The sequence below is a fragment of the Acanthopagrus latus genome, chromosome 12, assembly GCF_904848185.1.
Source record: "Acanthopagrus latus isolate v.2019 chromosome 12, fAcaLat1.1, whole genome shotgun sequence".
NCBI lineage: Eukaryota > Metazoa > Chordata > Actinopteri > Spariformes > Sparidae > Acanthopagrus > Acanthopagrus latus.
In genome coordinates this window covers 15,292,528-15,311,220 of record NC_051050.1, presented here as the reverse complement: position 1 = coordinate 15,311,220, position 18,693 = coordinate 15,292,528, and the positions used below count along the sequence as shown (strand labels likewise).

The window sequence follows — 18,693 nt, the reverse complement described above, 5'->3', positions numbered from 1 at the left end:
TATTCATTACAAAGAACGTGGGCCCTCTTGTTTATTTTGTGTCAATCCCACACATACCACCCTGAAATATTTACTAAAATATATTCCCTAACTGGCTGACTTTTCCAAGACATTTTATTTTGCGTTTTGGAAAAATTCAAGCATGTTCTTTGCGTTGCATTGTTGATTTCGGTCTTTTCTGATCTGTTAACACTAAGAACTATAATGGCACTCAGTGGAGCACATAGCTCCACCAAAGCCCAACAGTCCCCTTTAACTCAACTCACCTAACGTACATCATTTCATTAAGAATCGTGCATTACTCCCAGAGAAATTAACGAAAATGTAGAAAAACGCCCAATCTTAAATTCCTGGATCCGTCCTTTTATACTGATCTGCACCAAAAGCTAACGGGATCTATTCTAGGCTGCGGTCCATCCTCCATCTAAGTTCTAGTGAAATCTGTTCAGTAGCTTTTGCAAAGTCCTGCTCACAAACCAGCCAACAAAAAAAACACGGGTGAAAACATAACCTCCTTGGCGGAGGTAAAATCATAGAATATAGTCAACCTTATGATGAACCCAACAGAGTGCTTACAGTTTTAGAAGCGGGAGTCTGTTAGCTGGTACTTTGAAGTGCACCTAATATTATGGCTACTATGTAAAATACAGCGAAAGTGCATCTGTCGAGGTTATCCCAAAATTCCTTGTTAAATTGTGCATGGTTTGCTTGAGTACAATAACCTGCTAACTTAAGGACCTTTATTCTTGTCAGTCACTCACTACAAAGAAAATGATCACCATAATAGACTGGCCCTGATACACTTTCACCACCCAGAGCCATAAAATGTGTGTCAGTGCTACTAAATGATAAACTTATCATTTTCCATAATGTCCTCTCTATCCAGCCACAAATCGGCTCCTCCATGTTTGCTCCGCTGTCCTGCCTGCCCAGCCAGACTCTGCCACCACTCAAGATTCCCGAGCAGTGCTACTATCGTCCATCCTGGGCCCTCATGCCCAAAATGGAGCATTTCTCAGCGGTCATGCATGCCCAGAATAACGCTTTCATCAGGGACGGATACACGTGAGTAGGCAGTGACGACAAGCCTCTGTGACGTCTGTAAAACTTTATCGAGCTGTTATTTTTAAAGCTTTTATTTGAGCTTCGCAAATGTTGAGTTGGAATATGTGGCTGTTGCCAGATGAATATTTGAGGGTGAGTTCTTAGCCTCGTTGGAAATGATGCAGTATGGTAGGATGGTGATGTCTGCTTTGAAAGTTTTGGTTTTGAGGAGCAGTCTGGCCTTTAAGAGCTTCTACCCAAACAAGTGAGAGCGAATCCTATTTGCCTGTGTTTGACTGTACGTTCTTGTTTTCCAGAAACGTCCCCAGTGTCAACGCGCTCACGGACCAGGAGTACGGCCAGATGAGCGCCACCACTGCCTCAGTGAGCACCACTGTTGGCATCCTCCCCTCTCCTGCCACTCCCCGCTTCTCTGTGCCCACTCCACGAACTCCTCGAACACCACGGGGTATCAACGCTGCGGGCTCAGGGCAGGGTTCGGTGAAGCAGGACGGTACCGAGTTCAGCTCGCCGGTCTCCACGCCCTCCACCAGCCTGCCTCTAAGCTCTGTAGACCCATTGGCTCGGCCGGGCCCTTCCCTGCCTGAGGCCCACAGCCTGTACGCTGTCCTCCTGCTCTCAGACTCCGTCCTCAACGTCTTCAAAGATCGTAACTTTGACAGCTGCTGTATCTGTGCCTGTAATATGAATGTCAAAGGAGCTGATGTCGGGGTGTATATCCCTGATTCCACTTGTGAAGATCAGTACCGCTGTATGTGTGGCTTCAGCGCCATTGTCAACAGGCTGCTGGCCCACGGCACAGGCCTCTTCTTGGAGGATGAGCTGGATATTTTCGGTCGGACATCCGAGGTAGGCCGGGCGGCCGAGAGGAGGCTGGCTCTTTGCCGGCGGGACCCAGCTTTGGGGGACCCCAGGGCCAAACGGCCGCAGGACGCAGCCCCTGCCTCTCCCGCGGCCATGATCCTCCTGCAGGAGCAGTGTTCACAGCCCATTTCTTCCCTGGCGTCACTGCATCTCCCTCTCAGCTGTTCCTGTCACGGCCGCAAGGGGGCGCTGCTCCAAAGCTGGATGTCTGAAAAGCAGTGGGCGGACGGGAGCGATGCCTGTGTGGAGTGTTATAATGCGTTGGAGCAGGGGCTGCAGTATGTGGATAACCCCACAGGAGGGAAAGTAGATCCAGCTGTTGTCAGAAGTACCGCTCTTCACTCCTGGCCTCACACGAATGGTAAGAAGTATGATTCGACTAGAATTGTCATTTTATGTGTAATAGTGGAAAACAAGGATGTAAACTCTTTTATAAAAAAAAAAAAATCCTAATTTACAGTTCAGAAAGATTTTTTTTGAGAATTGTTTTATTTTTCGTTATATTAACTATACATGGATGTCTCTTATGTGTGTTTATTTGTTTCTTTTGTGTATAGAATCATGTTAACATGTGTGCAACTGTTCATGTATCCTTTTTGTGTGTGTGTTTTTGTGTGTGTGTGTGTCAGTGGTGGACATGAGCATGTTGTCGTCCCAGGACATGGTTCGCATGCTGCTGTCTCTGCAGCCTTTCCTGCAGGATGCTATCCAGAAGAAGAGAACAGGACGGACGTGGGAGAACATCCAGCATGTTCAGGGTCCGCTCACCTGGCAGCAGTTCCATAAGATGGCTGGAAGAGGCTCCTACGGTGACTCTCTACTAATCACATAAGAGAAAATGTAGAATGTACTGAGAAATTGGTAGTCGTGAAACTGTTTCTGTTTCATTTTGTCAAAGGTTCGGAGGAGTCACCAGAGCCGTTACCCATTCCTACAGTGTTGCTGGGCTATGACCGTGAGAGGGACTTTTTGGCGTTGTCCCCGTTGGCGTTACCTTTCTGGGAGAAGTTGCTGCTGGAGCCTTATGGTGGACAGCGGGATGTGGCGTACTTGGTGCTGTGTCCTAATAGCCCCTCTCTGCTGGCTGCAGCCCGGGCCTTCTTCCAGGAGCTCAGCGCCGTTTACGAGGTAGGAGATCGAACTTATTATCCAACATGTGGTATAAGCAAGATAGCTGTTCCTGAGGGAGAATGAACAGTAACCTCCACTATCCTTTCAGACGTGCCGCCTTGGGAAGCACCGTCCGCTGGCGAAGGTGTCCAGGGATGGACTCGTACGAGTGGGGGAAGACGTGGAGCCGGAAAAGCTGGAGGAGCTGGACGTTGACCAGTGGTTGACTGGACCCTGGGCTGGACAGCAGCACACTGACAACCTCAGCAAACTTAAACTTTACGCTTATACCTGCAAACAGCAAGTCGGTAAGAGCATTTGAGCAATGGAATCTGTTGACCAAAATATCATCCAGGCATTTCTATTGCAGTGTGATTATTGCCTCTATAACATTCTATGGTTGTTAAAAGTGACGTCTTTAAATTACATGTTTTGTCCAATTAACAGTCTCAAAACCCAAAGACTCTTCATTTACTGTCATAAATGACAAAGGAAAGCAGCAAATCCTTAATTAAAGAAGTTGGAACCTGCAAAAATTTGACAGTTTTTCATGAAACATGGCAGTTACAGTGGAAACAGACAACTTGCAACGTGCATTCAACATTTACTTCCTAATTATAACTTTGCTATTGCCGGTTCAATCCAATAAATGATTAATAAACTAATCATTGCAGCTCTAATTTTTTATGTAAATTCTTTTAAACTGCAGGTCCCCAGCTGTCAGCCCTGCCTCTGGACGGCAGTCTTCTGGTGCCTCCAAAAGTCCAGCCTCCCATAAACCCCACATCCTCAGCCCAACCTGCCCCCTCTGGGCAGCCTCAAGCTTGGGGCCCTGAGGGTGAACAAGCTCCAGGGGCGGCTGGTTCAGGCAACGCTCCCACGCCGAGTGGAGCAACCTCAAACCAGGCGGGCGAGACAACCCAAGGGGCAACCAGCGATTCTAAAGGGCCCTCTGGTGCCACACCATCAGCCAACACACCAGCAGAAAACTCTGAAATGTAAGACCCAAATTATTCATGGAGTCATCTCAAATTCTGTTCCACACCTAAGTAGAATTATAGTTCAGATTCTTAACTCTCTCGCTCTCTTTCAGCTCGTCTGAACAGTCTAGAATCGGTATCCCCACTGTGGCGGACTCGACGGACAGCCACGCCAACCCACCGGCTATTGTTATTTACATCGTGGATGCGTTTCTTAGCTCAAGTGGAGTTAGAAATGACGGGGGAGAGGAAGACGAGACTGACGAGGTGGAGGCAGGTAGCATTTGGCTGCTAGGGCTCCTGCGTTGCTACACAGAGATGCTGCAGACTTTGCCTGAGACGATGAGACCTGCGCTGGTGCTACAGGTAGGAAGATAACTCAGACGTGCATCAGACAGAATTAAACAGAATTCCCCCTTGTGATCATGATTTCTTTCTGTCTCACTCAGGTGGTGCCGTGCCAGTCGCTTCTCCAGCCAGCCAGTGGGGAGAGTCATCTGTACCTGCAACACCTGCGCTCCCTGGCCTTTTCCTGTTACTCCCAGTGCAGACGTCTGCTGCCCCAGCAAACGCACATCAAGTCCCTGACAGGCTTTGGACCAGTGTCCACTGTCAGTTCTGTACTGAAGAGCCCAGATGTAAGCATGAAGTTCAAACGCTGAACTGGCTGTAATATACTCGCTCATGCCTGTATTCATTCACGTTTCTTTCCTCATCCAGCATCCAAGCCCCCTGCAGCTGTACTGTCCCCCCTTCATCCTCGGTCCAACCCGTCCCAAGCAGCCAGAACAAGGGGAGATATGGGCTGAGATCCCTCCCAAATACAATGTGCTCTTTGTTGGATATTGTCTATCACATGACCAGCGCTGGATCCTGGTGTCCTGCACCGACCAGCAGGGGGAGCTCCTGGAGACCTGCATCATCAACATTGATGTACCCAGCAGGTGTGGAAAACGTTGCTTTTTTTTTGTATTTCTAATCGTTCCACTCAGAAAAAATGCAAGCTGCATGAGGTGACGATCACTACACGTTTCATCATCCTTTTCCCTTCAGATCACGGAGGCCCAAGGTTTCAGCCAGGAAAATGGGACTGCAGAAGCTTTGGGAATGGTGTATTGGCCTCATCCAGATGACCTCACTGCCATGGAGGATTGTGATCGGTCGACTGGGGAGACTTGGTCACGGGGAGCTAAAAGGTGAGTGACGACAGTTCGGAAAAAACCCGGGTTATCTCCAAAAAGAAAAAAACCTCAATGAGGAAATCGATGGTGCCTGTTTGTCACAAGATATCAAATTGTTTGTTTCACTCTACTGTGGATAAAACATCACGTCGACTCTGGTACAAACACCGATAAATATAGATGAGTGATCATTCATCAGGAGACATCTGTCGTTAGGTGTTCTTCTTGTCCTATACTTCTCATACGCCTAGCCTTTCATGCTTTGATTTCCATAGTTCAAAAATAAAGTTGCTAGAGACTTGGTGCTCTTTTGTATCTTTATTTACTCAGACACTATTTGTAGCTTAAAGAAAATACAAAGCATAAAGACACATGAAATAGTTTTTCGACTATTTCATCTCTTCTTTGACTGCCTTGACAGAGACACTCATGTTCTATCTGTATTTTAGATTCCTCTTTTTATTTGCATAGATCTTGTTTATTGTCCCTGAAGGACTGAGATATGTGAATGAATTGGAGAATGACTCACTTGAAGATTTTTCTCATTTCTCTCCCTCTCTGCTTTTATCTTTCTCTCTTTCAACTAGACTGGAGCTCACTCCTCGGGGAGCATTCCCTCCATTCAATAGGGCGCCAGCTGAAGGAGGCATGTCGCATCTGTGGGATCTCAGCTGCTGACTCCCCCTCTATCCTCAGCGCCTGCCTGGTGGCCATGGAGCCTCAGGGCTCCCTGGTGGTCATGCCTGGTTAGTAGCTGGTCCACTTCATATGTGGCTTTGACACATTTTATAGATGTGGTGATAATCAATGACGGAAGGTAACTAAGTACATGTACTCGCGTGCTGTACATAATACAATTTAAAGGTTTGTGTACTTGACTTGAGTATTTCCATTTTCTGCTTCTTTTCACTCCACTACATTTATTTGATTACTTTAGTTACTAGTTACTTGCAGATTTGCATTTTGCATCAGACTCAAAGTAGCACGTTTAAATTAGCGTATTTTATCGGCAGTCAGATAAAATAATATAATAGATAATCGTCGAGGCTGAAGTCAACCCACAATTAGTGTAAATTTTTGTATGATTTACAATTACTTCGAGTTTTGATTTGACTTTTGTGTGCAGACTTTATCTTTGAGTGCATTTATTGCCAGAAAGTGTATTTTGATACTTAAGTCAATTTAATATCAGATGATTTATGACTTGTACTCAGGCACAAGTCATAAAGCACAGTGACTTTCACTTTTACCAAAGTAATATTTTAACACAATATGTTCACTTTTACATAAATATAACTTTTAGGTACTTTTCACAACACAAGTCATAATACTGTATATCATATATTATAATACACTGGAGCTGTACTGTTCAGTAGTTTCTCCTTGACAAAAATGTCTAAGAGTGACAAAATGTTAAATTGTGAACACAGATCAGGGGAAAAACATGCTGCGTAATTGTGCTGATAACAAAAAACAAGCAGCTTAAAACAAAAGTACACTGATGTGCCATTATGGTGTTTGCAGATGCAGTTACCATGGGCTCGGTGTTTGGCCGCAGCACTGCTCTGAACTTGCAGACCTCCCAGCTGAACACACCTCAGGATGCCTCCTGCACACACATCCTAGTCTTCCCAACTTCTGCCACCACCCAGCTGGCACCCAGCTCCTACCCCACTGAGGACAATAATGGTAAGGATCTGCACCATAACCGTAGTTCTGTAGTTACAATATTACTCACTATGTTTTGAGACGCAGATTTCACTAGGAATTGCGTGGATGTATTATTTTGTACCAACAGGTGGCATCTTTGTGCTTAAGCATCTCTCCTCATGTCACAGTCACAAATGGCTTGATGTGGATGCTTTTGTAGGACTCTTATATTAGCAAAGTTTAAATGTTTGGAGGGCTGTGCTGACGTTGTTCTCATCTCTGTCTCTACCTTCAGATGACATGTTCGATCTGCCCTTTCCTGATGAACTGGAGAATGACATTGGCCATGACATGATGCTGATCACAGGGAACCTCCACCCTTCCCCTAACACCTCTCCTGTGCCCTCGCCTGGCTCTCCGTCCGGGATGGGAATGGGATCACATTTCCAGCACACCAAGGTGAGTCAGAGATTAGTGAAAAGAAAAACAGTGAAACAAATTTTTATTATTTTATAGCTATTTTATATGGACACTACAGACATGTTTTTGCTGTAACTAAAGTGCATACCTCTTCAGGTTCAGATATGATTTTGTCCTCTGAGGCATGCAAGCTCCTTTCTGAACTCTTTACCGATGCTGAACCTATCAAAGTACCAAACAACAATCAGTATTTTATGCCAAGAATAACAGACGCATAGGAATTTGTCAAGGAGGCACGGGAAAAGAGATGCGTTGACTACATATCTCACAAAACCTTCATTGACTGCTGACATTCAGTGAAGTGTGGGAACAACCAAGACGAGGTGTGGCTGAACACAGCCAGATACGGGTTAAAGCAACTGTTGTACATACCCACATCAGCTCCCTAGGCTGTATATGTTATTACTGTGTTCGCCTGGAGGGAAAATGTAAATGTTGATGTTGTACTCAGTGGAAGAAAACAGGCCAATAACAGACAGAGAAATTGGTGGTTGTAACAGAATTTGTCCTCATTGAGTGAGGTTGCTGGAGCTATACTTTGCTGTACTACAGTATACTATGGACCTTTTGATGGATCACCTAAACATGTTTGACTTGAAATACAAATATATTTCTTGGTGCAAACACAGCTAAGAACATGGGAAACCAAATTATAAACAGATGTTTTTTTTTGCAGGAGAGTACTTTCATACACAAAGTATTTACTTTTGAACCATTTTGACAGTACTGTTTTCATTCACTCCTGCCTTTCTGTTAAAAATACATGTACTACTCTTTTTAATGGACGACAACCAACACATGCAAGTGCAAAGATTCCGAATTGTGAGATATGGACTGATGCATAAGTGGCATCAAAAGACAGTATGGTATTTAATTGCTGGCCTTGTCCTGTGTCTATAGAGCCAGGGAGAGCGCTTGCTGTCCAGGGACAGCCCACCAGAGGAGCTGAAGCAGCAGCCGCTGGCTCTGGGCTACTATGTCTCCACTGCACAGGCAAATGGACTTCCTCACTGGTTCTGGGCTTCCTGCCCACAGGCTGAGAGCCAGTGTCCACTCTTCCTCAAGGTATTACAAAAAAAAATTGTGTGTTTGTGTGTGTGGGAGAGACAAACAGAATGCCAGAAAAGCTAATTTTATTTGAGAATGATGAAAAGTGATACTGATCAACTGATTTGGGCTGAGAAGTTTTAATGATGTGATTGAACATAAAGTGTGCATGCTTTAACATTTGACACGCGCTCTTTTTCTGTCTTTACGCCAGGCCTCCCTCCACCACCATATCTCCATAGCCCAGTCAGATGAGCTGGTGTCAGAAAAGACTAAGAGGACCCCTCACCCCTTAGACTCAAAAACCACTTCTGATGTGCTCAGGTAAATACAAAACACATGTTGCCCCCTTCAGATTTCTTTATCATCTGCTCTATAGAACTGCTACTGAAAGCAGACACTGGAGGGTGAGTACAAAAGCAGGCTGAAGCCTTTTAAGTCTGTCAACAAGTAGCTGATACAGATCTATGTTTAAAATATATAGTCTTTATAAGTAAGTGATACATTTTCATTAAGTTAAATTCATTACCTCATTGTTACCAAATGCTATTTTTCTTGTGTTTACACTGTGTTCAGAAGACTAGTTTATTTGTAACAAGCAATGAAGTCTACTGATAAACAAATAACCATTATTTGCATATGTATTATAACTGATAAGAGATGTTGAAAGCTTTTATTTATTTGTCATTGTCTTCTGTTAAGGTAAGGTATCTTTTTAAGAATAGAATACATTTACATTTTACTAAATAGTGATCAGTTATTTTCCAATAATTAACAAATATTCAGTAACAATATTGAGAGTAAACTGATTTTAAAGGAAATAAGCCTGGGTTAATTGGATTAACATTATATAAATGTTGTTTAAAAAGTCAGAATTCCCAACAAGTTGTTATGACTAAAATTGTCCATTTTTCAAACACAGGTTTGTATTGGAGCAGTACAATGCCCTCTCCTGGCTGACGTGCACCCCTGCCACCCAAGACCGCCAGTCCTGCCTGCCTGTCCACTTGGCCATACTGATCCAAATGTACAATGCCATCCTGAACATGCTTTAGCTGTGCGAGACTAAAAGGACAACTCTATAGGGACTGATGGTTACCCTCATTTCCTCCGTGCCTACGCTTCCTCCTTCTGGGCACCAGAGAGCACCAGAGCTCTTCTGTTGAATCTGGTAGACATGGATTTAATGGCCAAATAAAGGACACAGCAAGTCAGACTCTCCCATGCCTGGAATGTAATGATTAAGAAGAGTGAATCGCTCTGAACATTTTCACGTGTTAAGTGTGACACCCTGCGAATCCAGTACAGTTTGTACCTTTAGAACTTGCTCTGTGCCAGGTATGGTGCTGTCGTCTGGAAACGGATGGATCTGCCCATTTTACTGACATATCACACTTTCTCCTGACTTAAATAGCATTGTGTCCCACTTGGACTAGTGGCATTTGAAGCATCCTTGGATGACATTTACAGAGAAGCTCTGTATGAATCTTCACCTGTGAAAAAGGGACTTCTGTGCAGGGCCTCAGAACTCCATATTGTACAACCAGCAAAATGGCATGACAACACAAACACATGGCTTTGTTACATCGATGATGCTTTTACATTTTTGTACAGAACTGCACTGTTGAGCTTCTTGGGACTTGCAGTCGGGTTGATGTAATTTTAACTTTACTCTAAAAGGGGCGAACATCCTCACATACTCGAAATGGGGAGCATTTGATAAAGGCACTTTTTCCTCACCTTCCAAAGTGTTGTAGATATGAACACAATGGAAAATATTTGACCAGTTAAGACAGAATTGTTGTTTATAATGTAAGACATACATTTGCAAAGAATTGAGACTTATTTTTAATATTTAAAAAGGAAAATGAAAAACTTAAACAAGGCCTTTTTACCCAATCGACTGTTAATCGTCTTGGGATCTGATATAAAAATTGTCATTTTAATGCAATTGTTAAGATGCCATATTTATACAAATTATATCATGTCATAGAATTTGATATATATATGTATATACATAAATATATATTACCTCTTCCAAGCAGGCACTTAATGATAAGGGTGATGGACACAGCCATCTCTTTACAAGTGGACACAGTATGAACATTTATCAAAGAAAATGGATTTTGTTTGTCTTTTATTTTCTACAGATACTGAACATTTTACCTTTTTATTTAATGAGTTTAAATTAAACTAATTGATGCAGGAGATACAGTATACTCTATATTTATAAAGTGTTCCTCTTCTGCTCAGAAAAACTTGAAATAGGCAATAGAAGACGATGGTATTTGAACATTGCAAGGTTATTAAATATTTAAGAATAATGCTTTATTTCATTGGCTCTCCTAAATGATGTCAAGCAAACCATCAGAAAGGCCTGTCTCTTCAGCTTCACTCAGTCTGCTCTTTGTTAGATTCCTAGCATGTTTGTATATACACTTTTCAGCTGTGTTTTTGGAATTTCTTAAAGCTGTACATTTCATGCTGGTTGGTTTACTTTCAAGTGATTCATATCAAAGTATTTTTTTGCTGTGAGCTTTTTTGATATACAGTATACAGTGCAAAACTCATTTAATTACAGCCAAGAGGTTAATTTGCCAAGTTAAGTGTACACAGATGTACAGACAAGGGCAAGTTTGCAACGATTTGTTACATCTATCATCACTTTGAATATCAAGCAGATCCACTTTAGTGGGAGGGATCTGTTACTTTTACACTCTTTTTTAGTAAATTATTAAAACTCTTGAAAACGATCTTGTGTTCAGTGTACTCTTTAACCCAGTTACAGTCACATTAAGACTTATATTGAAAAAAAAACCTAATTGCTAAAATTGTGTTTCTCGATCCACATTTTGCAGCTTAGTATTTGTTGTTGTTTTTGTCGTATTTTAATGTGAGGTGATGAATGCACAAGTCTAGCAGCTGGTTAGCTTGCCTCATTAGGGTGCAACTAAAGTTGATATTTTTTCATAAAAACATTCCTTATGGTAGATCAGGTTATTAAAATATATCAGGTTATATATATATATATATATATATATATATATATATATATATATATATATATATATATATATATATATATATATATTTACATAAATAACATTCGAAGTAAATACATTAAGTCAGTACTATATGATATAATAGAATATGTTACATATAAAAAGATGATTGTAACAAATATAACACAAAATGATAAATAATTCATCTAGTCTCAACATCTGCATTAAATAAAAAACAATATTGGTAAATAATTAATAGTCACTGTAATTAAATAGAAATATAACTGAGTAGAAATAGAGCATAGTCAAAATACTAAACTGCACTAGTAAAAAAATGTTCAAATATTGTAAAAGGTCAATTCAATGTAATATAAGAAATAAAAATACTCAAAATACAATTTAGATGATTTTTTTGTGTTATACAGATATAAAAACAGTACAAGATGCAACAGGAATGTGCAATAGAATAAATTACTCTAATGTTGATTCAGTAGCTATCTATGGACTAAATGATACAGCCTTAGAGGACGCTTCTGGCAGTGCGTACGTCAACAAACACTGTAACATAAGCCTCAGAATAAATATACCTGAGTTTTGGTGTCTTCCAACAGATGGTTGCCATAGTGACAAAGCCCAGCCAGGGGCAGAGGTGGCTAACTTTTGTACCTCAAGTTAAGTGAGTCTTAATTTTCATGCAACAGAAAGGCTTCATTATCCCTCTGTATCAGTGGAATGTAAAATGATTTTCCCATATATTTTCTCATATATTCTGGTATATATATATTTTTTAATTTCAAGTCCAAATATAATTCAAAACAAATTGTTATCTTATAAAATATGATACATTTCTAAAGATTCAACTACTTAGAAACGTATCAAGTTGTTGAAAGTTATAACACTTTTATTAGGTAAGTAAATTTACAGGATTTCCTACTTATACTTAGCAAAGAATCGGAATACATCTTCCACTTCCACAGTACATTGAGCTAAAAAGTTGTAATGCTAAGGATCAAGATCAGACCGAGATATGCTTCTGTTCAAATGTTTAAAACGCATGTAAAAGCGGATGACAGACAATATCTATTGTGTCATGTGAGTTTTGAGCCACTACTTCCTATTTTTTAGTAATTGGATATACAGTCATGTATTTGTATATTTGTAGTAACAGTAAATGCTGGAGTACGACAGTTCAAACATCAAAGGGTGTGAATGCAGCATGCAGTAGGAGCCCTCATAATTGGAACAATACCAAATAACAAGGTGTGTGAGGAGGAGGACTATATGACGGTAAGCTGTCGAGAGGTGTGAATAATTGTTTTCCAACATCTGCCCTCCACATTACAGCATTAAAAACAGATTACATCAACAATAAGCATTATTTCTGTCATTGTGAACATGACTGCATGTGGAGATGAGACGATATCCTGACCTTTGAAGAGGAGCAATATTTACTGATGAGTTCATTGAAGTGAATGAAAATAATGAATGATACTGTCGAGTGACTATCACCCAGCTGTCGTCCTTCCTGTTCAACAAGACAGTCTAGTTTTATAACCTCTGTTCTGCTCACTCATGCAAACATACAGTAAGAGCTGATTAAATTCTCTTAGAGAGGCAAAAAGGCACAAAGTAAATAAACTTTTATCACATGAGACAAGTGCTTCCCCTGCACTTACCTTTGTAAACAGACACAAAAACATGAACTGGGTAAGGAAACTGCACTAACACCAAACAAGGAGTGCCACATCAGTCAAGTGCCAATCAACACCAACAGTGAGGGCTGGTGAACGCTCCAGGACACAGGGGCATGTCTGATGTTTTGTAAACGCTAGTGTGCTTTCTGTCTCAGCTGTTGCATAATAATGATATTAATCCAAAATGAGGGGCAGTAGTGTGTGTACACGTTTTTGTTACATATTGGGGACCATTTCTGGCATAACCATGACCATGTCAGCACTGATAGTCTTCATAGGGACCAAAGACCGGTTGTAATAAGGCAAAACATGATTTCTGAGGTCCTGGGTTAGTTTGGGATAAATTATGAAGTGGAGGATAAAATCCTAAGAAAGGTAGCTGCACAAACGTGTGTGTATGTGTGTGTGTGTGTGTGTGTGGCAGTAAATAAACTCTTATTAGGTGAAAGATGCAGTCTATGCAAGTCCCTTCTTTGATAGGTAGAAATCACTCAAGAAAGCCTCTCTTGGCAATTTGTTTAAAAAGTACAAATTGCATTGCATTAATATTATGGAAAAAGACTTTAAAATTAAATGGTTCAATTTTTCTTCAGTCAAAACGACTAGAAAGAGAAGTCCACACTTGGTTGCTGTGGAGCGAGAGTCCACTGTTGGCAATGTAGGTTTGTTTGTGTGTGTGTGTGTGTGTGTGTGTGTGTGTGTGTGTGTGTGTGTGTGTGTGTTTATGTCACTGAAGGACTAGATATGGAAAATTGTAAATGCATTTGTCAAAAATATGTTATGGACTTTTAAGTTAGCTCATTATGTGTATGTAATGATTCTAAAGGTTGTTGCCCTCTTGAAGGGAGATAAGAGCTTTGCTGCTTTTGTGTGATGTAGTAGGGAGAGAATATTTGAGGACAAGGGAGAAAAAGGAGGTAGTGAATGAGGTTCTTTTTGACCATCAGGGTCACATAAAATCCTTGAGTGGAAAACTGCATTTTAATAGAAACCTAGAAAAGCTGAGTGGACAACGAAACTAGGCACAAAGTCAGTCTTTGAGGGACTGGGCAGCTCGAGGACATGATGAATGAAAAGGAGCGAGTAGCTGAAGAGTAAAAGCCACTGAAGAGTCACTTGTCGTGGTGGGGTTGTCTAATGGCCGTCACAACTGGAGGGAGTGGACTCTTAATTGACTGCAATATGTTTTCCACAGATGGCCTATTAGACCATGGCCATTCACCTGTTATCTTGCTTTCCAAGTGCGTTGCTGCAGCCAAATGGCCTACAGACTGGACAAAGAAGGCCAGGCCCTGGCTTGACATAGCATTAGCGGAAACACAATTAGAAGTCAATGACATCTTATGTCGCTTTTCTGCCGACAGTGCAGCACATGCGATGGCAAGGTTGTTCATAAAAGCCTTCTTATGAGAGAGAAAAGGTCCACTTGACACTAAAAATCTGCCTTTTTATTGAAGATGCCATCCTTTAACTGAATATTGACATGGAAATGTATTTATATTGCATTTTGTTATATTTATATTTTAAACATGATGCCAGCAGCATTCATTTACGGAAATAAAGTTATAGTATATCACAACAGTAGATATAATACTATAATATAATACTCAGTACTACATGTTTTATGTACCTTTGTTTGCGTGCTTAAGCCTGTGTGTGTTCTATGATAAGGCTGCAGGAACAATTGCCCCTCTAGGGCAATACATTTAAGGTATTCTATAAGTATATCACTAAAGTAACTGCTAACTGCTGTCACTTAGCTTTTTAGCTCAGTTTGCCATGCAAATACTGGTTTTGGACTGGGAGTCCGAAGAATCAGGGAAGTGCTGCTGTTTACACTGCAAGCTGAGGGGCTTTGGACCAGGACTGGCCGACGATAACTGGTTAGCTAGCTAACTTCAGTGCAAAGGCATCAAAACATCACAAGTGTTATTCAAATACCATTGGACATTTTTATTAATTTCAAGTATAAATCTTAGATATTGCACCATTAAAAGTATTTTTTGTAAGAAAAGTTAATTTCCCATTCTCACTCCCAACTTGTCAATTACTGACGCCTTGGGATTGTAGGTCGGGTCGGACACCATCCAAGTATTTGAGTATTTGACAAGATTAAAAAATACACTTTTCTTACAAATAGGACCCTTCAAGTTTATAATCTTCTGTAACAGTAGATGTAACAGATTAATGTATAACAACAGTCACTACATGGAAACACTGCTAGATTATTTGACAAGAGGAACACTTCAACGTTCACTAAAATGTCTCATCATTACAGTATACTTCAGCTGTCATGTTCCAAAACACAGTTGAATACATCTTTGGTGTAATTTGAACATTACTGTGAATGCAGATCCTCACAGAATTGACCATCCTGTCTCCTGGGATACAGAAAGCCGCCTCAACCGAGCAGAGGTGTTTGAAGGATCAGGGCCGCAGCCATTCTGTCACTCTAGATGACCTGTGAGAGTGCTCCACTCACAGACGTGACTGTGGCAGGGCAGAGCCATGTGCTGTTTTGACATGCCCTCTGCCTCTGAAGTGGAGGCAGCTGGGGGCTGTAGCTTCACACTGCTTTGTAGATGGTGCTAACACTGCTGATTTTTCTGAACTTTAAAGAGAGAGGCAGACGCAAAGCACACACACACTCTTTGGAAACCTCGCTGTCTGTCTGTTGTCTGTCATGTCAGCCTCTAGCGAGTGGTCATGTGAGGGGCGTGTGGACAGCGTGGTAGGTCCTATGTCTGTCTGACCCCTGATATGCCAGCCAGGTCAGCAAGGGTTCAGGGTTATGTGAGCGTTGCGGGTGGTACGGGTCAGGGTCATCGCCAGCCAATGTGAGAGCCATGAGTTTGGGTGGTTGGAGCATTGATAGCTACTGCGTAGAACACAGAGTATCTACCACAAGGGGTCTCTCTATCGAAAGAAAATAAAAGATGTTTACAGTGTTGTGTGGGGAGGGCCATCTGGAGTGGTGCGCACAGCTGCCATAGCTGCAGAGTCTCATCGGTAATCCAGAGCCATTTACTGATAGGAGGAGAGCCCAGAGATTACTTATTTAACTTTCTGTGAAGAGGACCCTCTTAACTTCACAATAAGGTGCTACAGGGGCCTTTAGAGATCATCTTCACACTCAGCGTGTGCCATTGCTTGCTAGTTTACTCCTGATGTACAGTCAAGTAATTTGGGCGGGAGTAACACACACACACGCAGCTGTTTGCTGTATAACATCAACAACCTCCATTGCTGATTACATGTTCCAAGCACAAATGTTCAGAAACAAGGTAGTTTTAGGTTCAATTCACATGAACTTTCGTCTCCTTCACTGAATTAGTGCTATTAGTGCTGGGTGACCTTATGACATGCACCATTGCTTTGAGTAAACTTGTGGTTTTCTCTTGGTTTTGACATTGTAGGAAACATTAGGGGTTCATGTAAGTACACATCTTAACCAAATATATGGCAAAGTTCTGGTAGGGTTTTTTTTTGTACGTTTAAAAGAAGAATTGTCCCATATTATAAAGTTAATTTGATGCAACATCTTTCATAACTTGTTTGCAAAAGGTTTTGCCACCAGGTGTGGCATGATAAATGGGTCACTGGGGCAGACTGACAGATAAACACTTTCAGGTGAGGTTTGACACTGAGAACAATAAGGAAACTGACTTCAGAGGTGAGTCACACATTTGATTGCTCAATCTGGCAATATTAAAATTATAATTAACATATTTTATGATGACTCACTTCCATCCCAGTCTGTATCTCATTTCAGTTTTCCAAAAACATTTCCCCACTTACATGTGTGGATCTACAAAATGCGATACTTTATTATTTTACTTATTGAGGATTTCAGAGTTCTCATTTTTAAACCACAACACATTGGTTCTTTCTGAGTAAATCTCCCAGTGACTGTGTGTAATGCAATAATTAGATGATCTAGCCCTTCATAAACTTAGTAATCTCCTCATCTTATAAGTGGTCGAACAGTGCCAATATCTGTCTACATTTTAATAATAAGAGGAAATGTGCAAACATCAACATTTCTTCCCCTCACGTCAATAGAGGAGGTGAGTTGCTATTATTAGGCCATTAGCATTTGTTTCAATTAGTGCCCTCAATGTCCCAGCGCTCCTGGCCAGCTCCAGCCAAGCAAATCTTTTGCCATCTTCCAGATGGCTCCAAGGAAATGCAGCTCTTGGCGCAGAGAGCCATCAGCAGCTTTTGTTTAAAGGGTCCCTGCTGAAGCGACAGAACATCTGCCAACTCAGCACGGCAGCCCCGTTTGAAAACATCTGATTTTGTCTGGAAGTGCTTTCCATCCACAGCCTCTGCATTTGCATAAATAGTTTTTGTTAGAAGGGGCCCCCCGAAAGGAGCACACAGAGTTTTTGCAATCCCCCCTTCCTGTAAATCTCTCATTGCAGGGTATTACATCCTTCAAGCCAAACGAGAAGTCCACTTAACACTTTAACCAACGTAAATAGAGGAAGATAAAAGCTCGGCCGACTTCAAAGCGGTCCCCGTGTGCCCCTCTCTCGCGTTAGATCAAAACGCGAGAGGGAAAACAATCTGTCGTTCATGTCGGATATTAAAGTTTGAAGGAGATTAATCCTCCTGATGACTGTTTGCCACAAGCAATCCGTGAAGTGACCTCATAGATCCTCGAAGAAAAGCGAGGACGAGGACTGGAATTTCGCATTCATTTCCTGAATGACGTTCCTCGGTGCGCTTTGTTGTGTATCAGCTGGAGTCATGGAATTATCATCAGTGACACAGACATGCATTAGGGAGCCCACCTCGCCGGATTCAGTGTACAAAGCTATTCCTGTCACGTATCACTGGGACAAATCGGAATGTTTAATTAATTTAATTTGTTTTGTTTAATTTGCTTTTGCTGCATGTTTCCTTTCATCTGCTACCTCCAGTAATTACAGCTGTAATGAGATCTTTAATTAGTTAAGTTGAAAGATCAAATGGGACTTAAAGTGAATCCTGGTTATAGAAACGGCTGCTACCAAGACATTATATATTGCTTGAAGTTATTGTGAGTAATTAAAATCAACAACAAAAAAAGAAAAGAAAGAATTTACATCATTACATAAAACTCAATAATGCAGGAACCATGAACGTTACACTTTCCACAGCATATAGAAGAGGATTTGTTTTGTACTTCTGTCAACTGAGGAGGCTTATAGTCAGAATTTAAAGATGTTGTGATGATTACGAAGTCCTCTAATTCTAGGGTGTTCATTTCAACATTGTGTGTGTGTGTGTGGGGGGGGGGGGTTTGTGTGTCATGCTTTATATGTTGTGTATGTGTTTTACACAGATTTGATTTTGTAAAGTTGCAACACTGGCCAGGTCTCTCTTGTGAGAGAGATCTTCATCTAAAGGGGTAAATAGAGGTGCAATACATACAAAATCAAATATGGATTTGTATAAATAGAAAAGTAATTTTTGACTTCAAATGTCCATACATCTCCTGGTTCCTTATCTGCATGTCGTTGCTTCTTTTTTGTTCCCTTTTATTGCAGACCGCAACCATTCATTTTAAAGGTTACATACGGTATGCTGTCACATGTTGTATGGTGCCTGAAGCAAAATCATGTCATTTTCTGGA

The 18,693-nt window shown here is 41.3% G+C and overlaps 1 protein-coding gene across 5 annotated transcripts in view; it reads left to right on the top strand.

The window, feature by feature from the left end:
* The window catches only part of LOC119030164 (mediator of RNA polymerase II transcription subunit 13-like), an 86,505-nt gene extending 75,375 nt beyond the window's left edge, over positions 1 to 11,130 (top strand). For 4 of the 5 annotated variants that reach the window (XM_037117553.1, XM_037117552.1, XM_037117551.1 and 1 more), the window contains exons 16-31: positions 887 to 1,065; positions 1,362 to 2,290; positions 2,559 to 2,738; positions 2,828 to 3,057; positions 3,149 to 3,347; positions 3,749 to 4,037; positions 4,133 to 4,385; positions 4,469 to 4,657; positions 4,740 to 4,963; positions 5,073 to 5,215; positions 5,788 to 5,946; positions 6,725 to 6,889; positions 7,146 to 7,309; positions 8,231 to 8,395; positions 8,592 to 8,701; positions 9,300 to 11,130. In XM_037117553.1, coding sequence (XP_036973448.1) covers positions 887 to 1,065; positions 1,362 to 2,290; positions 2,559 to 2,738; positions 2,828 to 3,057; positions 3,149 to 3,347; positions 3,749 to 4,037; positions 4,133 to 4,385; positions 4,469 to 4,657; positions 4,740 to 4,963; positions 5,073 to 5,215; positions 5,788 to 5,946; positions 6,725 to 6,889; positions 7,146 to 7,309; positions 8,231 to 8,395; positions 8,592 to 8,701; positions 9,300 to 9,432 — 3,711 coding nt within the window. In that variant the 3' untranslated portion in view covers positions 9,433 to 11,130. The remainder of the gene's footprint in view (positions 1 to 886; positions 1,066 to 1,361; positions 2,291 to 2,558; positions 2,739 to 2,827; positions 3,058 to 3,148; positions 3,348 to 3,748; positions 4,038 to 4,132; positions 4,386 to 4,468; positions 4,658 to 4,739; positions 4,964 to 5,072; positions 5,216 to 5,787; positions 5,947 to 6,724; positions 6,890 to 7,145; positions 7,310 to 8,230; positions 8,396 to 8,591; positions 8,702 to 9,299) is intronic. The other variant, XM_037117550.1, reaches the window with a different exon arrangement.
* Positions 11,131 to 18,693: the final 7,563 nt, after the last annotated feature.